This window comes from Muntiacus reevesi, chromosome 4 (genome assembly GCF_963930625.1).
Source record: "Muntiacus reevesi chromosome 4, mMunRee1.1, whole genome shotgun sequence".
NCBI lineage: Eukaryota > Metazoa > Chordata > Mammalia > Artiodactyla > Cervidae > Muntiacus > Muntiacus reevesi.
In genome coordinates this window covers 38949371-38974095 of record NC_089252.1, presented here as the reverse complement: position 1 = coordinate 38974095, position 24725 = coordinate 38949371, and the positions used below count along the sequence as shown (strand labels likewise).

At 44.6% G+C, this 24725-nt stretch overlaps 1 protein-coding gene across 4 annotated transcripts in view; it reads right to left on the bottom strand.

Moving 5' to 3' along the window:
• PTPRM (protein tyrosine phosphatase receptor type M) overlaps positions 1-24725 on the bottom strand; it is a 637795-nt gene that overhangs the window by 114717 nt on the left and 498353 nt on the right. For 2 of the 4 annotated variants that reach the window (XM_065932554.1, XM_065932556.1), the window contains exons 15-18: positions 21196-21347; positions 16450-16524; positions 16193-16219; positions 11313-11500 (exon numbers count right to left, since the gene is read on the bottom strand). In XM_065932554.1, the coding sequence (XP_065788626.1) occupies positions 11313-11500; positions 16193-16219; positions 16450-16524; positions 21196-21347 (442 nt within the window). The remainder of the gene's footprint in view (positions 1-11312; positions 11501-16192; positions 16220-16449; positions 16525-21195; positions 21348-24725) is intronic. The other 2 variants (XM_065932555.1, XM_065932557.1) reach the window with 1 other exon arrangement.

The window sequence follows — 24725 nt, the reverse complement described above, 5'->3', positions numbered from 1 at the left end:
ACTTGGCATTCCTAGGGTTTTGGAGATGGGGTGGGGTTAGCAGTGGGAGTAGGAGATTGGGATGAGAGAGGAGGAAAAGCAAGGAAGGGCACACCAGGATAGAAATGCCCTCATTTAGAAACGCTGAATAAACTCAAAACTGGAAAGAGGGGGCCAGAGAAGTGCCCGTGGGTCCCAGGTGATGGCCCTCTACACACCAGTGACAGCTGGTCAGGGCTGCCTACTGGAGGCCATCCCATCCATGGAGATACGTCAACCAAAACATTCCGTTCACGGAGGTACATCTACCAAGCTGGGAGTCCAGCATCACTAAGGCAACAGCTCGACTCTAGTGACCACGTGGTCCACAGAGACTCTAGAGAACACGTGGTCTTCAGAACTGATCTGGTTGCTTCAGTGAAGGTGATTCATTCAAGGGCCCAAGTCGGGGTCTCCCAGGGACTCTTTAGTGACGTTTGAGGTCAAAGACTTGGGACCCAGTCTCCTCATTGCCAATCCACTGTCTTTTCTATTTCCCAGAACTACTCTGAAAAAAAGTAATTGCCTTTTCAACTAGCTATTTTTTGCAGCATTTAGCCAAAGATGAGAGGTGTTATCTTGGTTCTGCCTGGCAGTCAGAGATCCAGTTCACAAGGTGGTCACTGCTGTATTGCATAACCTCATTGGAAAAAGAGTCCACCGTTTGCAGAACCTCTTCAGAGAGGATCTCTGAGAAAATTAGGCACAGCTAGCATCTACACTCCCTCTTCTCCCTCCCTCTCCTGGGCTGGTTGACCACCATGCAACAATCCAGGGAGGCAGGGTATGGGATCCAAGCCTCTCAAGAGTGGCAGCTCGATGTGAGCTTACACCTGGTCCAGGTGGGCCTCTGATGAGCCAGGTGGCTGATACTGTGCAGGATAATTTCTGTGCATTTCGTGACAAGGAAAAGCTAGAGCAGAAGAGGAGTGATGTCAGAGTGACCGTGCTCTTGGAGTGGAGACACTGAGAGGTTAACAGGCAGCATCTGCTGATGCGAAGATTCTGAAAGGAACCAGAGCTGCCGCTGTTAGCAGGGCCCCCCGGGGCTGGCTAGAGTCTCTGCCAAAGGACAGAGTACTTCAAAGCACAAAGAACTGCTCAGAGGAGGACAATGCTCCTGCCATGAAGTCACAAGTCGAATCAATAAAACAAGGTTGCCTTCTGTAGGGCTGAAATTCATCCTGCTGCAGGAGGAAGTTCGTGGTGCAGAGGAAACAGCATGGAGCCAACAGAGTCTGGGGGAAATCCCCCCACTCCAGAGCAGGATGACCTTGGGCAAGAGACCTAATTCTGAGTCATTCCCTCATCTCTAAAATGGGTGTGATAACGACGTAATAGCACTGTGATTAGAACGATCCATCTTTCTCCCTGTTTACCTGTGTGTGTATCTTTGTAGAGAGCATTTACATAAGTTGTTAGACCAAGGTAGGCACCATCAACATCATCATTGACATTCTAGGAACCATGGGAAATTTCATGAAAAGTTCACCTCAGGAAGCCTTCATAAGTCCATGGTAACACCAATTAACTTTCTGAACTCTGAATCTATGATATATATAGTCTATGATATATACAGTCTATGATAATACACAGTTTCTCTCCTGCAATAGTAATGTTTTGAAACATACTGAAGTCACTAGGTAATTCTACATTATTTCTATTAAGGACCAAAAAAGCATGAAAGCATACTTGGAATAAAAATACTCTCACTTTTAAAACATGTGGTTGGCATACAGTGAGTAAAACCATCAGATGGAACCATGCCATTCATCTTCCCATTTTTAAGCCATCAGTATTGATAAGGTTCAAGTCATCTAGCAGAGTTTTTCTGGTTGAATGTTGCTAACCCGCTTGATTCTACGTGATGATGTGTACCATTCTAAACATATATTTTTAATAGTTCCATCCATCTTTAATTTCATTCTCCCTTCTAGGAGTATATGTATTGAAATACACAGAAATCAATTCAACAAATATAAAGGAACATATTTATCAGTTTAGTTCAGATGATCAGTTATGTCTGAACTCTTTGCAACCCCATGGACTACAGCACGCCAGGCTTCCCTGTCCATAACCAACTCCCAGAGCCTATTCAAACTCATGTCCATTGAGTTGGTGATGGCATCCAATCATCTCATCCTCTGTTGTCACCTTCTCCTCCCGCCTTCAATCTTTCCCAGCATCAGGGTCTTTTCTAATGAGTCATTTCTTCGAATCAGGTAGCAAAAGTATTGGAGTTTCAGCTTCAGCATCAGTCCTTCCAATCAATACTCAGGGTTGATCTCCTTTAGGATGGATTGGTTGGATCTTCTTGCAGTCCAAGGGACTCTCAAGAGTCTTCTCCAACACCACAGTTCAAAAGCATCAATTCTTTGGCACTCAGCCTTCTTTATAGTCCAACTCTCACATCCATACATGACTATTGGAAAAACCATAGCTTTGACTAGACATACCTTTGTTGGTAAAGTAATGTCTCTGCTTTTTAATATGCTGTCTAGGTTGGTCATAGCTTTTCTTCCCAGGAGCAAGCATCTCTTAATTACATGGCTGCAATCACCATCTGCAGTGATTTTGGAGCCCCAAAAATAGTCTCTCACTGTTTCCATCAGTGTTTCTCAGATAACTATTGGACAATCAATTAATATACAGCTTGCCATATTGTGTTAATGCACTGCCCACTGTATTATCACTGCCCCCTATGTTATTCAAATGCCAAGCTGTGAGACTCTGGACAGACTGGTGTCTCTGACTGGGAGGCTGGGGAAAATGTCAGGAGGTACCATCTGCACTGCGTCTGAAGGGGTTTGGCAGGTGGAGAGGGAGCTGGGCGTCCCTCCAGGCAGAAACCAAGATGTGAAGTGTGGCTCAGCGACAGCGAGGTGCTGAGGGGGTGAGCGGGGCAGGGATTCAGAGGAGCTGACCCTGAGGTGCACAGCAGGCAGCAGCTGCAGGCAGTTACAGGGAAGCCCCGGAGCATGGGCCGGGGCCGAGACCTGCGGACCGAGCACCTCTGCTAAGGAGGTGCCCATTTTTTTTTTTTTTTTTGGAGGTGCCCATTTTTGTACAGAATCCAGAGCAGGTGTTTTAGTCTCACATGCAATAACATCTGTGTTTCCCAAAGAAAACTCCTTGCGGAGTGGAGGGTGGATATGAACAGGGAGATTAAACGTCAAGAGATGAGTTGTTCAGTTGCTCAATTGTGTCTTTGTGACCCCAGGGGCTGCAGTTCACCAGGCTTCCCTGTCCTTCACTATCTCCTGGAGTTTGCTCAAACTCATGTCCATTGCGTTGGTGATGCCATCCAACCATTTCATCCTCTGTCATCCTCTTCTCCTCTCGCCTTTAATCTTTCCCAGCATCAGGGTCTTTTCTAATGAGTCGGCTGTTTGCATCGGGTGGCCAAAATTATTGGAGTTTCAGCTTCAGCATCAGTCCTTCCAATGAATATTCAGGACTGATTTCCTTTAGGATTGACTGGCTTGGTCTCTTTGCTGGCCAAGGGACTCTTGTTAGGGGACTATTGCAAGAACTGGGGGGGAAGCAATGAGGGCAGCCAGTGGGCTCACAGAGAATGCGCTCCTGTTGGACACGGTGGGAGAAGAAGCAGGCAGGACCTGGGAGGTGTGAGTGGAGGTGGGTGAGGGGCACTACAGTTCTGCTGAAGCAACTGGGCCAGGTCAGCGGGCGGTGACAGCATCCAGCTGATGTCTGGTACCCTTGAGGTGTTGGGACACCGGCTCCCAATGTCTCTGCCGGGCCAGGTCCTGAGATCTAACAGCATCTGACACTAAAAGCATGTTAACCAGTGGGGAGAGTGCACTCCTCCTCCCAGGGGAGATGAAGACAATTCTAATCACCAGCTTCAACGTGGAAACCAGACAGCTGACGGGAACTACTTCAAACCAACTGGAAGCCGTCTCCCACCACGAACTGAAATCAGCAGGAGGATGGAGAGTCAGAAGAAATAATGCTTGCAATGCAGGAGATCCAGGTTCGATTCCCAGGTTGAGAAGATCCCCTGGAGAAGGAAATGGCAACCCACTCCAGTATTCTTGCCTGGAGAATCCCAAGGACAGAGGAGCCTGGTGGGTTACACTCCATGGGGTCTCAAAGAGTCGGATACAACTGAGCAACTAACACAACAACAAACTACATTTTCTGATTCCATGGTATTATCAGGGGCGTGGGCAAGAGGGAGTCGGATTAAAAAAAATCAGCTAACACATCAGAGGTCCTGAAAGCAAACATGACACAATGGAGCCTGCGACAAATAAAGACACTTTTATATTTATAGTTTAGGGGAAAACAATCTACCAGGTATTTGCAGAAAAACCAACTGCTGCTCTTATTTAAATTATGCCGAAATTTTCACCTACTAAGAAAGTATTCGCAAACGCATACACTCGACTTGCCCCAAACAGCTTGAAGCAACCTCGAAATCTGAGATGCAAGTTTTTATCTTCTTATGGACCTGGCTCAGCAGCCCCATAATAATTAAAGGAAAAAAACATGTCAGAACTCACTTGGCTGCGGCAGCCATTGGAGGCGCAGCTGTTGTGATTCTTAATGTATCTGCAGAGCTCGCCAAGGCTCCCCGTCTCCCCATCCTTGGCTTTCAATGGTTTTGTTTTGTTTATTTTGTACCCTGTGGGACAGAAAATAACCTGCACTGATTGTGGCAATTGATGGGCTCAGCTGGTGCCTTAGAATATGAAACGGGAACTGAAAATCGCATCTGAAGAGCATGTGGGCTGGAGGTGAGCGCGGGGGTGCCTCCACCCTAGACAGCGCGTATGCACGGACTAGATGCGTTGGCAACAGTCCCTCCAGGTAAGAGCACCTCTCATTCCCCCTGCCCGCCTCTGCTTTCAAAACCCAACAAAGGGGCCACTGGGCACTCTTCTTAGAGCTTTTCTAGAGGTACCTGCAATTGTCCCCACTAGTCCCCCCCGGGGAGGGACCAGGCCTAGGGTGGCCTCCTCCCCAGACCCGCTGCGCTTGCCTGAGGATGCAGCCTGTCTTCCCAGCTGAGGGCCTTTCTGTCTCACGGCCTCTCCACAGGAATTAGAACTGGAATGGCAACCCACTCCAGTATTCTTGCTTGGAGAATCCCAAGGACAGATCCCTGACCCAGGAAGGTCCCACACGCCACGGAGCAACTAAACCCATGTGCCACAACTATTGGGTCCATGTCAAACACAGAAAAAGGCATCAAATATAACACTGCTTACACTGAAAAAAAATCAGCTGTTTTACTTAGAAAACAGGAAAGGATGAGAGGGGAAAATTTACAATCCATACATTTTTAAAAGATTTACAAGGAGCTGTAAGGTGTTAGATACACTAAAAAAAAAAAAAAAAAAAAAAAAAAAATTGCAGGTTCCTCGAGAAAACACATAGGTTGTACTTGAGCCTGAAGGTTTTGGCATAATGTCTCCAATTCCCCAGTGTAAACTGAGCAAAAAACTAGTCTCCATGTTCAATTACAAAATTAATCATCTGTGTTTGTGCCCTAGAGAAAGACACAGGAGAAAAGTCGGTGGGGTGAGGATAATACTTCGCTAAATAAATTTAGACATATGTACACACGCACATATTTTTCTGAGGAGTAGCTGCCATGAATTACTTAGGTTTATACATTTCAGAAGGCTTCCCAGGTAGCGCTAGTGGTAAAGAACCCGTCTGTCAATGCAGGAGACGTAAGAGACATGGGTTTGATCCCTGGATCGGGAAGATCCCTTGGAGGAGGGCATGGCAACCCACTCCAGTATTCTTGCCTGGAGAATCCCATGGACAGAGGAGCCTGGCAGGCTACAGTCCATGGGGTCGCAGATAGTCGGACACGACTGAAGTGACTGAGCACACACACATACATTTTAGATCTAGTAACTGGAAAATAAATGTTTGTGCCCCAGAGCAATATTAATTGTCAGCTGATAAAACAATATCTGTGCTTTCCAGGAGGCCCTAGGTAGGAATAGTTTTAAATTGTAGTCCTGCCTTTATCTTAATTTTACAATGGTAGCAACATACATTCTTTCAGAATTACATGACTGTTTTCCACTTCAGGTTAATGTTTTTCTGCTTGGATCCTGGAAGATACCTGGATTCAGTTCAAAAATCGAGGACCAAAGAAGGCCTTTGGGGGACAACAGAGGGGCAGGAACTCACTCTCTAACTCTGCAGGGTCACCCCTGAGGCTGGGCCCCGCTCCATACCAGTCGGGCAGGGGGAGCAGCCCCCATGTCTGGGGCAGGGCCTCTCGGCCAGGGGCAGAGCTGGAGAATCTTCATTCCAGGTGAAGGTCTGGGAGCCTGCAGGGGGGCTGGGGCAGGGTGCACCTGCACCCAAGTGCAGCCTTCTCCTTTCTCCACTTCTGAAAGACCCACAGCTCCTCCGTAAGGGCTTAGTAATCTGTGCTCTGGGGGAAGAATAACCAGCTTCTTTACAGCAGCAATGTGAACAAACTTGCCCTCTCTGCTGAGTCTGTCTCCTGAGACCCTCCATCCCACCTCTGCTGACAATGTGCCATTTTCTGTTCAATTCTGCCATTTACTTTTTTTATTGTGATTCATGTCTGAGTTTCTTTGGAATCAAATTATTGCATTTCCCTGGTGAGAGATGCCATATGATGATCTTGTTAGAACAAAATCAAATAAAAAAATCTGCACACGCTGCTGCTCCGTCTCGTCCCCACCACGTTTTCCCTATGGTTTGGACACACTTCAGGGTCGGCTCCTCGAGTGGTAATGAACCCTTCCAGGATTGGGGCCAGTTTTCAGACAGTTCTGCCTTGGAAAAGATAAAGACGAGTTGGTTCAAACAGTGTCAACAGAGAGAAACTCACTGTTTCCAAATTATTTTACAGTTGAAGAGGCTGGTGTTTTCTGACATCTGAGAATTGAAGGAAACCGACTGGCTGGTCGATGGCACTGAGTCATGGTGGCAACCTGAGGCTTTCTTGACGTTTCTCCCCTAGAAATGTTTCAGCACTGGAGTAATTCATGGCTTGGGCAAATCTGGAAGCCAAGCTTTCGCACTGCAGCCTTCCCTGATGGCTCAGATGGTAAAGAATCTGCCTGCAATGCAGGAGATACAGGTTCACTCCCTAGGTTGGGATGATTCCCTGTAGGAAGGCATGGCAACCCACTCCAGTATTCTTCCCTGGAGAATCCCATGGACAGAGGAGCCTGGCGGGCTACTGTCCTTGGAGTCGCAAAGAGTCAGACATGACTGAGTGACTTTCACATCACTTTGCTTTCTGAATGGGGAGAGAGGGATGCAGTTGCTGCCACACTTTTATAGTAAATACATTTCCCATTTCCCCTTCACCTTTGGGGTGTGGATTATTATCTTTCAAGCCGTGCCTGTGGGCCTCTTATGACAGCATTTAAAAATTAAGCTGTTTGTATGAACAGATCTCCATCCAAGTACAGCTGAGAATGAGATGCATGAGTTACCTGAACCTCCTCCTCTTCCCACGGCAGCCAGAATGATATCCAAGCTTCTGGGAGGGACTCACAGAGCCCTGACTGCTCAGGTTTTCTGGCTTCCTGTCTACTTGGAATCCTGCTCTTTCCCTTCTCCAGGCCAACTCCAACTCATCCTTCAAGGAATAAGCCATCCTTGCCCAGATTTGGGGGTGGAGGTGAGACACAGAGCAGGCACCTCCTGCTCCCCGAGGCCACTCTGCAGGTCTGCCCCTGTGCCAGCATTACTCATCACGTCCCGTTGACTCGGTCCCACCACAGTCCTCCCCCGACATACACTCCCTGCCCCCAGGAGGGAGCACTTAGTAACCTGAAGATTCCCGAGCACTGGGAACCTTCCTAACAGAACTTCCCACCTTGTCTTTCTTCCAAGAGCACGTTCCCATGTGCTCCTCCTTTCCTCTCTGGTACATATTCTCTTTGTGTGTTTTTCCTTTCCTTTTAAAAAAGAAAGCTGACCATGGTTTTGACACTGAGAAGTTTTTACTTTTCCCCCTCAGCTTTGTGAGATATAATGGACATGGAACATTGTATGGTTTGAGGGTATATAATGTGATGATAGCATATCTGTATATATTCATTTTAAACAGGCCTCTCTGGATATGGAGAAAAGGGAACTCTCCTCCCCTATTGGTGGGAATGTAAGTGGTGCAGCCACTATGGAAAATAGTACAAACGTTCCTCAAGAAACTAAAAACAGAGTTGCCATATGATTCAGCAATCCCATTCCTGGGCACATACCCAGACAAAATTACAATTCAAAAAGAAACATGCACCCCAGTGTTCACAGCAGCACCATTTATAACAGCTAAGACATGGAAACAATCTAAACGTCCATTACCAGATGAAGGGATAAAGAAGATGTAATCCACATATATAATGGAATATTGCTCAGCCATAAAAAGGATGAAACAATGCCATCTGCAGCAACATGGATGAACCTAGAGATGATCATACTATGCGAAGTAAGTCAGAGAAAGACAAACATGTGATATCACTTACACGTGGAATCTAAAATATGACACAAATGAACACACATACAAAACAGATATAGAGAACAGACTAGTGGTTGCCAAGGGGAAGGGGGCTGGGGGAGGGTTGGATTGGGAGTTTGGGATTAATAGATGCAAACTGTTATATACAGGGTGGTAAACAACAAGATCCTACTGTATAGTACAGGAAACTATACTCAATATCTTGTAATAAACCATAATGGAAAAGAATACATACATGTGCATATATACATTATACATATATATGTGTACACATACATTATACATATATGTGCACACACATCATACACATACATTATACATATATGTGCATACACATTATACATATATGTGTGTATGCATACATTATACATATGTGTATACATACACTATACATATATGTGTGTAAGCATACATTATACATATACGTGTGTACACATACATTATACACATGTGTACACATGCATCACACACATGTATACATACATTATACATATATGTGTATGTATACATTATACATACATGTGTATACATACATTATACATATATACGTATACACACATTATACATATATATCTGTATACACACATCATACATATATGTGTGTATACACACATTATACATATGTGTATACATACATTATACATATATATGTGCATGCATACATTATACGTACATATATGTATAATGGAATTAATTTGCTGCACAGCAGAAATTAACACAACACTGTAAATCAACTATACTTCAATAAAATAAATGAAAAAAAAAAACCCCAAATAGTCCCCTATGATCCACAGAATAGCTAGCATGGGAAAAAGAGGTTTTTGAAATGTAATTACTAAAACATTTTATTTCAGAGTATAACAACTCTTAATGAATCATTAAATTATAACATGCTTAAAAGTATACACTGTTTTAGTTCACACTTATAAATCATATTTATTCAGGATAAGGATATCTGAAAATGAAATAATTTTCTTCATATTTTCAAATATGCATCATCTATGTGGTATGCTATTGGAGTCCTAAGGTAGGTATTTTAAAATAGTCTGTGAAAAATTGGACTCAGGTTATTTCATGAATTGTTATTTGAGCCTATAACTAATCTCTTTGACATTAACATCGTTAATAAACTTTAGAGCAATATCTGCATTCGGAAGACTGGATAGAACTAAAGACGTCATCTCTATTCATTAGGCTTATATTTTCTCAATAACCTAATTTTGTCTTTCATAAGATATTAATGCTTTTGGAAGCCTTGCTCTTAATCCTATTAATTCCTAAGCCAGCCTTTAAAAGTGCAGGAGGAAATATGCAAAGGCAGTCAATTTCACTGAATTATAAATTAAATCACAAAAGGTAAACCTCAGAATTTCAGGATGGCTAAAAGGCAGAACTTCATCTGGACATATTTCATTGACTTAAACTAAGCTATGAGGGCCTGGCTCATGTTTGTGTCCTTGGTTTTGCAGACTTTTGATTTGCAGTCACTGGCAACATGTGAGACACATGTGTTAACAGAGGAAAGTGTGTCTGTGTATTTGCTTGAGTTGGACAAAGATCTGCTCTTCTTTTTTAAAATTTTTGGGCCGTGCTGTTGTCATGTGGGATCTTAGTTCCCTGACCAAGGATAAAACCCATGCTACCTGCAATGGAAACACAGAGTCTTAATCACTGGCCCACGAGGAAAGTCCAAGACCTGGTCTTAAAAGAAGCAGAGCAGTGGCGGGGCTCTGACTGCTGCAGTGAGTCTTTGACAGTTAACCAAGCAGTAGCATCTGCACTGCTAAAACTGAGGTATCATGAGGGACGCCCAAGAGGAGAAAGAAGCAGAGTTTGAACCTTGAAGTATAGGGAGGCGGTTAACACTGATTTAAAAATACTCTTAATTCCAGACAAGATGCTTTCCAACTTGGAGCTAGACAGGTAGACAAAGTACAGAAACATCTTCTTAGATTTAACAAGCCACGTGGTTGTATAATCCTATTTTTACTGTAAACACACTGCTACTTTATCTTCACCAATGACTGTGAACTAATTTTATTTAATAGGGTAACAGAGAAATCCAAGCCACCTCCTTCACCCAGTTCACAAACTCACACACAGACACACACATACACACACTGACACTGAAGGTGTGCTCTTCTGAACCAGTCTTCATCCAATCAATTAATTCTCTCCAGTTCGACAAAGATTTTCCAATAGAATCGGCTAAGGACAGAGGCTGTGAAAGGGGTAAAGCCTACTCTGTTCATATCGTGTCACAGTATAACCCACTGCTCCTGGAAAGGCCCTCAAGGGCTGCCTGCACTGGGGCCCATGACGGTGACCTGCTCCCTGAGCTGGCAAGGCAGTGACAGCTGTCACCCTGTGACCCTAGCCGGCCCCTCTACTTTCATCTTATCTCCAGCACAAGAAGTCACTGGCTGGCCTACAATGGCTCTGCTCTAGGTGGACAGCTTCTTTCTGAGCTAACACTCAAAATTCCTGGAGTTTAACATCAGACTTCGTTACAGGAAAAACCTGGAAAGGTATGAGGAAGGGGGATGAGAGCCTGCAGGCTTCTGTTTTCAAGGTGTATTTGTGCAGAAAAAGCAAAGAGGTGAAGAAGCAGTCCTCCTTTTTCCATTTAAAGTAGGCCAGCTTCCCAAGTCTCACTGCTGGACGGAAACAGATCCAGGGTTGAAACAGCTGATCCCTCCCCACCTGCCTCATGGGCCCCCTGGCAGGGGGAGATGGAGGCACAGCCCCCGGCGCCGAGCCCAGGAAAGTAGACGGGAGCCTGGGTGCAGGCAGGGTGTGTGCTCACCTCGTACTCCTCCTTGAAGCCATAGCCCTCGGCACACTTCATCTGTGTGATGTGCTGGAGCAGGTCGGCCACCCGGATGGCGGGGTGTAGCTGTCCGGTCTGGTAGGGCACGTCGGCCGGCTCACGCTTCTTGTACGTGTGTGGCTGCACCAGGCTGCTGGTGTCGCTGGCCATCGTGTGCGTCTCGTCTGGGAAAAGAAGGTCATGGGGAAAGTGAGGGGAACCAGGGGCTATGCTGGGGTTGCTGAGAATCTGATATCCCCTTAACCTAGGGCTGCCACGATCCCCGCGATGATTCAGCAAAAAAGAAAAGTTAAATGTCTACAGGTTTAAATGGGGTTGGCGATACTGGTGGGGATGAGGCAGGAATCTGTTTTTACAAAGCAGTCCAAACGATCTCTAGCTTTCACAAAGCTGATCGGTAAGAATCCTTTAGCCTTTGGGCGCTAAAGTTCACCGAAGTTTCGCTCTGAAACTTCGTCAAGGCCTGGTTCCAAACCAGTCTTGTTTTCTTCTGAAGATTCGTGAACTAGTTTGTATGAAGATGGAAATCAACTCTGTACAAATGTTCTGTGAGCAAAGAAAAAGTGCACAGAATGGTTTGGCTTATGAAGCTAGCGATGAAAACGTGAACTTGATACATGAGATCCAAGATGAATGGGGTAGGGAAGAAAGGAATTGGGTTGGATGAATCACTTTGCATGCTCCAGGATCAGAAAGCTGGACGGAAGACAATGAATGGACATAGCACTTAGGGGATGTTCTATGAGAGCGAACATGCAGGCCAACGCACAGCGGAACCAGCTGGCTTTGTCCGGATCTACAGATAAGACACACAACCCCATTCCCTCCACACCTTCTCCATGGGGTGGGTGCATGGGGGAACTTACCATTTATAGGCACTTTTAAGAAGATACATATCAGGAGAAAAGAGGAGGAGAAAAAGGAAACAGGGCATAAGCAATAGTACTACGTGAATAAGTACAGGTATTTTTTATTTTGTGCTTTAATTTTACAGTTTTCTATTCATAGGTGGTCAGAGGGCAAAGCCTCATTTCTCCCATCACATATGGATGGAGGTGCTTAATTTAAGCACTCAATAACATTAGGAGGTTAAAATAGTATCATAATTGCTTTTCATCCCCTATGAACCAAGTAATGACTAAATAAGTCTTAGTTGTACTCGACACATTTTCTCACTTAAATTTCTTGAACAAGTCAACCAAATTGTACTACAAAATTAATGTCAGAATTTGGTCAAATAAGCCTTAAGAGGCTATATTTTAATGGAAGACTTCTAATAAATTAGATTAATGAACTGCAGAAATTATAGCTATTAAAAAATGTCTTAGGCAGGACGATGTTATTAGGTTAAGAGTTCCACGTTTAACAGGTTAACTCATTACAATGTTGAATCTCTTTAGCCATTTTGATTCAGGGTATGTCGCATCAAAATATAATGAGAAAGTCACTTAAAATGAGAACATTAAATTGAAATTGGTTTCAGGCATAAAGAGTGGAAACATATAAGAAAAGATATGTTCAATAAAAAAATAAAATGACCAGACTGTTTATCAATAGAGAATTCAGCTGCGGGTTTTCGTCTGTTTAAACTGAGAAGTTCCGCTCCAAAGGGAATTTGGTGAGCTGGGCCTGGCTCTGGGACCTTCTAGCTGCATCGCAAAGCACCTGGGATGCATGGTATGAAGGGTGGTACACAGGTGTGTGGCTATGTGCTGCTGCTGAAATGGCACCTGATCACTACAAGGTGGCTAAAGACACAAAGACGAAATAAAAAAGGTGGGAAGTTGATTTTATGACCTTTTTCCATTTGGATTTGCTTTGAAATTTAGACACATTTATTTGTTCCCATCTCTTAGAATAGTCGCAAATAAACCAGGACGTTTTCACATCAGATTTGCTCATTGGCAACTGCCAAGCTGACAAAGGGGCCTTAGTCTCCCTCCTAAAGCCCTGAATCCCTCGAGCTTTCAGCTGCTCCAGCAGGAAGGTTTGCTCTTTATACTCAAATAAATGGAACATTAATTAGTTTCCCCCCGTGCCTCTCATTCTCTCGGTTTTGTACCTTTTGGGATGAACATAATTAAATGTCCTTCACTGTGGACGGACCTTCTATTCTAACCTCTCCTAAATGAATCATGTGAGTCTGTCACGTAGATCCACTGGCAACCAGGCAGTGCTCAGACCCCAAGGTGAGGCATTCTTGGAAGTTTTAGGTCTAAAGAGTGGCCACCACTGTCACCTTTGTATGTATCACCCACACTGCATTAGGAAGCATTTACACACTACCCAGACCATCTAAAATGAGAATATTATTATCAAGTACATAGATACTGACAGGGAAATAGAAGGTTTCTGGCGTGATATCTGTTCTGAAATCAGGTCACCCACACCAGCAGAAAAATCTCGATTCCACCAAAATGAGTGATTCATCAGTTACCTCTGCCTTCTTCAAACAGAATGATTATAGACAAAATATATCATTTGTCCCTAACTTCCTATAGTTGTTAAAAATAACACACCTATAATTTTTAAAAATTATGTGTAAGAGGAAATCAGAAATAAAGTTTCTCACTAACATTTCTGATGGTTTTCAAAGAATTGAGAATTCATTCTACCTACAGTCTCTGGTAAACTTTCTCGAATTTTCAATGAACCAGCTAGAAAATTCTTGAATGCTGTTTTTGAGGTAGGGAGAGGTCCTACTTATCTACCTACCTACTTGTCTATCATCTATCTATGTTTTGCAAGAAAATGATACAAAGGCATACTAAAGCTTTATACATTAGGGCTGAGCACCTTAGCTTGTGTGAATAAAAGGCACTAGAGGATTTAATTATGCCAAGCTGAGTCACAACAAAACATGTCTTCCTGTAAATTATAATACCACTATTCCCTCAAAATGCCAGAGCAGATGCACAGCTTAACTTCTTTGCATGGTTTCAAGTGATAACCTACAAGACACATAGAGTCACCTTTGCACCCAGTAATGGGGAGGGGACAGTCTCCAAGCACAGCCGTTTGACACATTAGCATGCTGGTACCAGCTCAACATGGTAAATAACTACTTGTTGATCTGGCTGACTTATTTTTCCCCGTGTGTATTTTTTCTTTTTTGCTATTTGAATCGTCTGTTCCAGTGACTCTTTCCCTGTAAAGAAGCCTAACCAACTTTAAAAGATGTCATTAGTGTTTGTAATAACAAAGCCCTGACTTTAAAAGATGGCATTTGTTTAATAAGCTTATCTAAATCCTGCTGTGAAATCTGAACATTTTCTTGCCTCTGACAATGTGCATCTCAGCCCTACCCCCTCACAGCTCCCCCAAGGTCAGAACATCTACCAGAGGAATGGAGGAATGAATGCCAGCCACACAAAGAAATTGCAAATCTTCGCTTATCAAGAGATTCTGCAAATGTCATCTGCATATAGATTGCATTGTTCGGGTGCCTAAGATTAGCCCCTCACTTGCGAAAAGGCTAAAAATGCAGCTTTCTTTCCCTTACTGTCGCTAGTCAAAGGTGCTGGCATTTGCGGGGTTTGCTTATTAGTCCTCAAAACGACACAAATTAAAAAATTCTGGTTTAGTCTATTCTTCAAATTCTGTCTGAGTTCTTTTTTTTTTTTGCCTCAGGCAACGAACTGGCTTAATCAAGCCCAGAAAACATCATATGGGGGGAAAAAATCACCCTCTACATAAAAATCATAACAACTTAAGAGACAGAGAAGCACAGGGGGAAAAATTATGTTGCCAAGATATAAACCCTTGAAAGGAGAGTTATGAAGAAGGAAATGGCAACCCACTCCAGTAGCCCTGCTGGGAAAATCCCACGGACAGAGGAGCCTGGAGGGCTGCAGTCCATGGGGTCACAAAGAGTCGGATACAGCTGAGTGACTGAGCCTGGAGAATTAGGAAGCAGGCCTGGCACAGCTGAGAGGGGAGCCCTGTCTACAATGGAGGGCTGTGCACCTTGAAGTCATCCGTATGGTGCTCCTTCTCGGGAAGGTTAGTGACAGGAAGAAAACAGTCTGGTACACCTGGTTACAGTCTCAAAGAGACAACAGCAGCTCATGCTTGTTGGTTCCATCACGGCCAGGTAACACCATTTTTCCTCCTCCTCCTTGTATTTTGACAAATGGGATTTTTTCTTTATCTCCCACTGGGAACACTTCCTACTTTCACTGCATTCTGCCCGAAGGGGCTAACATTTTATTTCATTTCCAGTGACATCCTACACCTCGTAAACCATGTGATTATAAAGTGTCACCTTGTCATTCTGCTGTTGAGACCATCGGCTCCTCTGAAATCCCACTGTGTGACACACTTGGAAATGCTGGGGGTGCCCTGGGTGGCTCCGAGGAGGGGCAGGGGGCCTAAACTCCACTGTGATTATTATTTTTGCATAACATTCGGCATAATTAGAAAAATGCTATTTTCGAAACAGCTGCTTTTAGTGCTCAGCAGTAAGTGACAATAATAATGAGCTATTTCCACATTTATGGCTGGCACAGTGGACAGACTTCAGGTCTTACAGCTGAGTTTGGACATGCTATGATTTTTCCTTGGGATCAAAACTGAGTGCAAATTCTGAACCTGGAAAAGGAGAATGGTAGAGCTGGGTTCACTCATTGGAACCTTTCGGTATCATTCCCAGAACACACGCAGCAAACCCTTCTTATCAATGGGGACTGTTTGGAGAAAGTCTTTTTGTTATGTGCCCATCCCCGCCCCTCCAGACCATCCACCACCCCCCTGTCCTGGTTACAACTCCTGCATCAAACTCCCGTCTCCTACAGAGTGGCCACTGACTTTTTGAAATTACTCCTGTAATGAACTGTGATAAAGGGAAATGTTCTCACCTAAAATTGCAGTTGGCACAAATGGGTCTGTCATACACCGTAAGCAGGTCAATGCAGAGAAAGTAAAAAGAGAGAGAACAGTGAATGATTGATGAAAGGCCCCCCCTCCCAGTTTTCCCGTAGAAGCCACAGAAAGCATCGGGTTACAGCACATCAAACATAGTAAGCTCCTCAAGCATCGTGGGCAGCAAAGTGAGCCCTGGGTGGCTCTGAGTGCTCGGGGTGATGAAGAGATGCAAAGCAGAAAGATCTGTTACCTGGGTAATAGGAGTTGGGCACCGATGTGCTCAGGGTGTTGGTTTTCATGGTGAAGGACGACGGTGAAGACACAGCTGTAAATGAGACAGAGGCGTGTCAGTGGGGGCAGAGAGGCAATGCCTGAAAATACGGCCCTGAGGTCGCGCATGGGGAAACCGGGCTGGGTAGACTGTGGACCACAGAAACATCAGAGGTTCACCTGCGTCTCTGTGATGAATATTGTCCCTCTCCACCTGCTCTGCGGAGTTACTTGTGCTTTAGAGCAGTGGTCCCCAACCTTTTGGGCCCCAGGGACTGGTTTCATGAAAGGTAATTCTACCATGGGCTGGGGGTGGGAGGGATGATTTGGGGATGATTCAAACACATTGCATTTATTGTGCACGTCATTTCTATTATTATTACATCAGCTCCACCTCAGATCATCATCCTGGAGGTTGGAGACCCTTACTTTAGAGGACACGTACCCTTTCATCACTTAAAGGATTTTCTGACCCCACAAATGAAGGAAAATACCCACAACCACAGCCCCTTTCTGGATGCAGAAATTCATTACTCTCCCTTTTGACGCCTAGTCTTTGCTTGTAGGGGGTTTCCCTAGAGGCTCACACGGTGAAGGACCTGCCTGCAATGCAGGAGACCCAGGTTCCATCCCTGGGTTGGGAAGATCCCCTGATGAAGAGAATGGCAACCCACTCCAGTATTCTTGCCTGGAGAATTCCATGGACAGAGGAGAATGGTGGGCTACAGTCCACGGGGTCACAAAGAGTCAACAGAACTCAAGCAGCGAACACTTTCACTTTTTTCACTTTGCTTGTAGAATTTTACCAAATGCTCCGTTGATTATTTACAACTAAGAGGATGACAATGTGTCTACACATGGCTTTTGGAGAATATTCCAAATGTCGATGTTTTTGTAATTTGCTAAATCCTCACCTTTCTCCTATTTTGGACACTGAGAGAACATTTCACAACGTTCTATTTTGTGAAAAATAAAGATGTTCCATATGTGTTATTTTTAACATGAAAGTTGCATGCCTACACATTGTCCTATTAGGCCTTAAATCCTTAAAAACCTGCTTATTTTCCTTTGAAATCTTCCTCTGAAACACTCAAGCTGTAGCTATTTACACCTTCTCTTTCCACTGTTATTAAGAGGTGAAGTCAATCCCACCCAATTTATCTGATCCCATTGAAAGTGGATATTTCCTATTTTTAAAGTAGTTTAACTCTCTTCAACATCTTAATTGATTAGTGCTTTAAAAACATTTTAATTTCATTAGAGCATAAGGATAAATGATTTGAATGTGCTTAACTGCACAGGCTGGTTGATGTAAGTCTAAACTTTAATTCCTCCAGTGTAGTTACATGGCTTCTTTGATGCTGACGTGCTGATCAGGACACTAATTAATACCACTCGTGTGTGTGCTCAGTCATGTCCGACTCTCGTGACCCCATGGACTGTAGCCTGCCAGGCTCCTCTGGCCATGGGATTTTTCAGGCAAGAATACTGGAGTGGGTTGCCACTTCCTACTCCAGGGGATCTTCCCAACCCAGGGATTGAACCCACGTCTCCTGCATTGGTAGGCAGTCTCTTTACCTGCTGAGCCATTGGGGAATCCCTTAATGCCACTTACATGGGTGTTAAATAGGGCACTACCAACCAAATCCCTGTGGTGACTGCATCTTATCTTTATTATGATGACACGCTGATGCGTTTTCATTCTCTGGAGTAGTTCCCTTTCAGACAATGGTTTTTCCTGTGTTTAGGTTTTTGAAGTACCCAATTAGTAAATGACAAAACTGGAACCTAGGCTGCCTGTCATTTATATTTTGCTAAAATAGAGAAGTATCCACATTTATGATGCATGTTTATGGTAAATCTCCAGGAAAAAAAAGAGAGTGGTTGATAAAAATAAGGACAAAAACCCCGAGTAACATGCCAGGGTCAGGAAGTAAAATGCCTGTTACCTGCTGACATTTGTATTTGTTTTGTAAAAATGTGCAAAATACAATGTGCAGATACAAAAGAACTATGTCTATTTTCACCTTTAAAAAATGTATTTAAAAACTTTTCTGTATAAAGATTAAACCCACCCCCACTCTCCATAACTACTTCCCCCTTGTTTTCTGCACAACTCCTGTTTGCTTTGGTGGACAAATTATTCCACAACTAAATGTGCTCAGAATTCTTTTTAAATTCTCCAACCTCAGTTTTCTCACTGTCTTATTCCTCAAAGGTACTCACCTCCCAACCCTGAAAGATCTCAGACATGCCCAGGCTTGCAGTAGGTTTAAGGCTAGAAGTCTAGTGGTCTAATGAGTACATTTACTGAAAATTTCCTCCTCCAGTAATTGCTCTCTTAGGATAAAACCATTGGGCTTCCCTGGTGACTCAGTGGTAAAAAATCTGCCTGCAATGCAGGAGTCACAGGAGACACTGGTTTGATCCCTTGGTGGAGAAGATCCCCTGGAGAAGGAAATGGCAACTCACTCCAGTATTCTTACCTGGAGAATTCCATGGACTGAGAAGCCTGGTGGGCTAGTCCATGGGGTTGCAAAGAGTCAGACAGAAGCAACATAGCATGCATGCACACACAGCACACGTTAAAGGCATTAAGAGAATGTGGTGATGATGGAGTTTACCATTAGGGTCCCTGTGGATGGGATGCCATGAGACCCACCCATTGCTCAGAGAGTGGGAAAAAAAAGCTTCTTGCTGTATCTCCTCCACTGGCTGCACTGATGGGAGAAACAAGTAATCCCTCATGGCCAGCGAGCCCCAAGCTGCCCCCAAGTCTGCAGCGGCCCTCTCGAAAGGAGCAGTTTTAGATTCCCACAGATACATTCATTTTTTAAAAAAGTCAATGCCAAACTAAATATCCTACCCATACAATATTGTAATTAGCTTCCAACTAATAAAAATAAATGGAAAAAAAATCCTACCCAGAGGCAAATATCTTCTATTGCTCAAACTTCCAAAGCCTAGAAACTCTTAAGGTAGGTTTCTGCTCTTTGGGTTGGTAAGCCCAGGTAAATTTAATTGTGAGCAATTTCACCATGACACAGACGACTTAGAACATAAACAGGTGATCCTGAAAAGAGAGGACGTGTATCCGAATGGTCCCTCCACACCGATGTTCAAGAAATAACTTGTTCAGTCGCTCAGTTCTATCTGAGCAACCTTTGCAACCCCATGAACTATAGCATCCCAGGCTTCCCTGTCCTTCACTATCTCCTGGAGCTTGCTCAAACTCATGTCCACTGAGATGCCATCCAACCATCTCATCTTCTGTCACCCGCCAACACAAATTCTCATCTTGTCTGTAGTGGGAAGGACTTCTTCCCTCAACCCTCCCACCCAACAAATGCATCCTCAGTTGCTTTATTTTGGCAGTGAAATGCATTACATACTTTTGAAATGGAAAAGGTAGTATTTGCTACAAAAAAGCAGAGAAAAGCCTCCAAAAAGGAAGGAATTTGTGGTAAAGCTAAGTACCCCAGATTCTGCCACCTACACTGAAAATAACACAAAAGGGCAAAGGACAGTGACCATGGATGAGGAGGGCATCCCACCCGCCCAGGTGGGAGCGGCGTGTGCTGAAGTCCCATGCCAGAGAGTGGGGGCTGCACGTGGATAAATACATGTAGGACCTCTAGCTGGGACAAGGTGGACAAGTGTAGCCACTGTGGAAAGAAAAAAACAGGCCTTTCTATGAAGCTTTGCTGAATGTGGGGGGGAAAGGCAGGTGTGGGAGGAGACGGAGAAGAAACCACATTGTGCGTGATGTCGGGGGGGAAGCACTGGGGGAGACGTTGATCCGAACACCCCAGGAGGGTGGTCAGGACAGGAGTGAGCACTGCACTGGCAGCAGCCCTCTTGCAGCGGAGGCTGCGGGTCTGTGCCAAGCCCCAGCCTTTATTTTTATCACTGCTGGTGACAGCTCCCCTTAATCCATCCCTTTGTTGCTCAGCATCCTGATTGACGCAGCCAGGGTCGGCGGCAGCCTTTGGGCATGAATTTCACGAGGTGAGGAGACCTCTGACCTTGAAACCAGCAGGGCTGGGAACCACATCACGAGGCACAGCCCGTGGATTTATCTAGGCACAGCCCGTGGATTTATCTAGGTCCCCGAGAAGATCACGGGGGGACGAGGTGAGAAATACTGTATTTCCAACAATCCGTGTAATTGTTAAGCTTCCTAAAATAGTGCCCTGTACCTGGATGGCAGGGGGAAGGTGTTAGCTGAGCTCTCTGTACCCACCTGGTGGGAGACGTAAGTCTTCTGAAGTGGAAATACAGTTTAACTTATTAATTGCCACTAATGGCCCTGTAATAAAGGCAGAACGTGTCAGCTAAACAAATAAACAATTAGCTTGTTACTGCCATTTAGTAAGCTGTTTAGAACAGGCTTCCCCCGTGTGGTTCCACACCTGGCTTGCTCACAAACAGGAGCTGAGGAACAGCAGGGAGGGTGGGAAGCAGGTGCTTCCGTGGGCGGGGAGGGCCGCCTTGATGTCACAGCTCTCAGGTCCTTACAGACGCGTGGCCATGGCTGCCTGTGACCGGCTCCCATCCCTCCCTCCTGCAGCATCGTTCCTAAGCCACCGTGGCATGGGGGGATGTGTCCAGCATCATCTGAAGGGACTGGCGAAACCGACAGCGCCTAAGAATTGTCTAGGGAGGTTTTGTTTCCTAACCCCCGGACCCCAGAGCTGCCCCAAAGGCGGGAAGCGCGCCCACTCACATCTCCCGTTGAGGTTGTGCGTGTCCATGAAGGAGAAGGCCTCGTCGCAGCTGGTACCCTGCTCGGCGTAGCTCTTGTCCATGGAGCTCACCATCACCGTCATCTCCTGCCGCGTGCTGCTCATCGTCTCTTTCCGCTTCTGGGCCAGTTTCCTTGGGACAGAGAGTTCGTTATGTAGACACACGCAAGGATGGACCACGTGCCCTGACCGGTGATCGAGAGCCACGCGTATGGAATCAATGGTGTTCACGCTGGAGTGCATGCATGAAAGGAGGGGGCTCCCAGGAGCCTGCATGGGACACAGCCCTCTGACCCTCAGGTGGCTGTGACATTGGACCTAATCCCAAATGAACCCAGAGTGCTTCTCCATCAGGGCTGGGCAACAGGGCAGAAGGATAAAAAGAAAAGGCAAGTTGTTGGCTTTTCCTGCAGGTCTGCAGAAGAATGTGAGTTCCCGGGCTTCCCCCAGGCCCTTGGTGAACGAGATGCAAAAAGGCCTTGGAAGGGGGAGACAGTTCCAGGTCTCTGTGAGACAAAGGTTAACCCTGGCCTTTGAATCATTCTCATTAACCACCAGAAGCTCATAATCCTTTAAGTTACAGAGACCAGGACAAAAGCTATAAAACCTAAGGGAAACTGACATTCACATACATGGATAAAACACACTTTATGGCTTTTACTGCTGGAGGTTTTTGATGCATACAGGACAGACAAGAATAGAATCAGAGATGCTTAAGAAGGTATAAAGTGAGAAGCTTTAAGATGACCGTAGCACCGTAAAACCAAAAGTACGATGTCCTAAATATTCTAATTCTGCTTAAGCACTTAGCAGCGTTTACACAAGAAAGCAGCAGCTATTTCTAGTAAATCATCTTGACTCTGACTGACCCAGGACATGGCACAATTTAAAATGAGCCGCATAATCAAAATCAACCCCATATTTGGTGATTACTAATGCAGTGTGAGGCATTGACAACATTAGACCATATGGATAACCTTTATTTTCATTTCCAAATGCCACATAATCCAAATGCTTTCTTGCCTGTAGTTATAATAATCTTTTGATTCATACTTAGAAGGCAGAACATTAATAAGTTGCCCCTTTTTTATTGCTAAAAGTTGTTGTGAAAAAAGGATACATTTTTAAACAGAAAAATGAAAATGATCTATAACTTCTATGACAATGTGGAAGTTGTAAAGATGGGAATACAAATTGGTATAGCCACTGTGGAGAACGGTATGGAGTCTCCTCAAAAATCTAAATAGAGCTACCATATGATCAAGCAATCCCACTCCTGGGCATACATCTGATGTATGCATTCTAATTCTAAAAGATACATACACTCCAATATTTATAGCAGCGCTATTCACAATAGCCAGGACACGGAGGCAACCTAAATGTCCATTGACAGATGAATGGATAAATAGATATATATAACCCCAGGCAAGAATACTGGAGTGGGTTACCATTTCCTCCTCCAGGGGATCTTCCCAACTCAGGGAATGAACCAGGGTCTCCTGTATTGCAGGTGGATTCTTTACCATTTGAGCCACAAGAGAACCGCGCCCCCCCCCCCCCAATATATGACTATTACTCAGCCATAAAAAAGAATAAAATAATGCCATTTGCAGCAACGTGGGTGGATGCAGAGATTATCATACCAAGTGAAGTCAGTCAGAGAAAGACAAATATCACATGATATCGCTTATATGGGGATTTCCTGGTGGTTTAGATGGTAAAGACTATGCCTGTTATGTGAGACACCTAGGTTCGATCCCTGGGTCAGGAAGATCCCCTGGAGAAGGGAATGGCAACCCACTCCAGTATTCTTGCCTGGAGAATTCCATGGACAGAGGAGCCTAGTGGGGTACAGTCCAGAGGGTAGCTTATACATGGAATATATAAATGATAGAAATGAACTTATTGATAGGACAGAAATAGACTTACAGATATAGAAAACAAACAAGATTATCAAAGGGAAGGTGGGAGGGATAAGTTAAAGTTTGAGATTTACATATACACACTATTATATATAAAACAGATAACCACCAAGGACCCACTACATAGCACATGGAACTATAGTCAGTGTCTTATAATAACCTATAATGGAAAAAGTCTAAAAAAGAATATGTATATTCATATCTTCATATGTATATATATGAAACTGAATCATTTTGTTGTATACTTGAAACTAACAAGCATGGTAAGTCAACTATATTTCAAAAAATTTTTTTGAAATTATGCATTTAGAGTAAAAAGTTGTAAAGATTTTGCGAAGTAAGCTGCATGGTTCCTCTAGGTGCCAGCTTGCCGAACCTGCTCGTCTTCCCCAGAGACCCCCTTTTCTCCAGACCATCACATGAGTCTGGGAGGCAGAATGTGGGCTTGGATATCCTCAACAGGTGTTCTGGGCAGAGGCAGCACGGACCCCAGGTCCACAGCTGCAGTTATGACAATACAATTTCTCTCCACCTCTGAGTCTGCCAGCTCACTGGAAAAGCACTCTTAAGCCAGGTTTCCCCAGGAGCGCTAAAGTGGAGGCTGGAGATAATTAGCGCCATTATTCAGGCATAAACGTCCCCTTTTTGTTGGAATTTCTTTAATGTGCTTAGGGCTGATTTATGCAGATAATTGCCTCAATATTCTCTTCTGTTCTGCCTATGAAGAGAGACATGGGCAAGTTTGCCAGACCTCCCTCCCTCTCTGTCTTCTCTTGTGTTTCTCTAATCCTTTCAGGTTAGGAGATGGCAGTGAAAGTGCTTCTTACCCCTGGTGGGATGAGGTGGTGGAGGGGGTGTGTGTGCAACAATAAAAGCCAAGCTTGTACTGGAAAGATCTTTCTCCTTTCTCATCTCCCCGTGTGTGAACTAACTTCAGTGAGGTCACGCTACACACCCCACTGCTGATCTTCCTGAAGCACAAAAGAAGGCCATTAAGGACTGGTGAGAACCTACTCAAACCAAGCAGAGGTCCAGTCCAGAGACCCACAGCTTTAAGCTCATGTCCATTAATCATACACTCTGTGCCTGTGAACCGTCAAAACCCGCCTCCCACGTCCTCAGCAAGCCTTCCTGCATTAACCTCACCGTTTGACCACAGACACAGACATCTCACTGGGAGACAGGCAGGCCTCACAAGGGAGTGAAACAGGACTAAGATGATAAGGAGTGGTGGGTGCCGGAGAAGTGGAAAGGGAGACAGTCACTCAGCTCCAGAGGCTGGATGCCCCTAGAGGGCCCAGACGTTGTAAATCAGGAGAAACCCAAAATTCAGATTTTATAGGAATTGAATTTTAAGTATTGTCAAATAATTCAGATTAAAAAATTAAAAAGACTATGTGGTGCAAACAAAGCATGTGTTTGGGTACTTCTGCTCTCTGCTAATACACTCTTAGGCACTTAATTGTGTTGGAAAGGAAGAGAGTGGAAACTGCCATACAATACACAACTACGGTGTGGCAGTGCTCTGCAAGTGTTCTCTCATTTAATCCTAGTAACGGAAAATAATCTGCCTGCAGTGTGGGAGACCT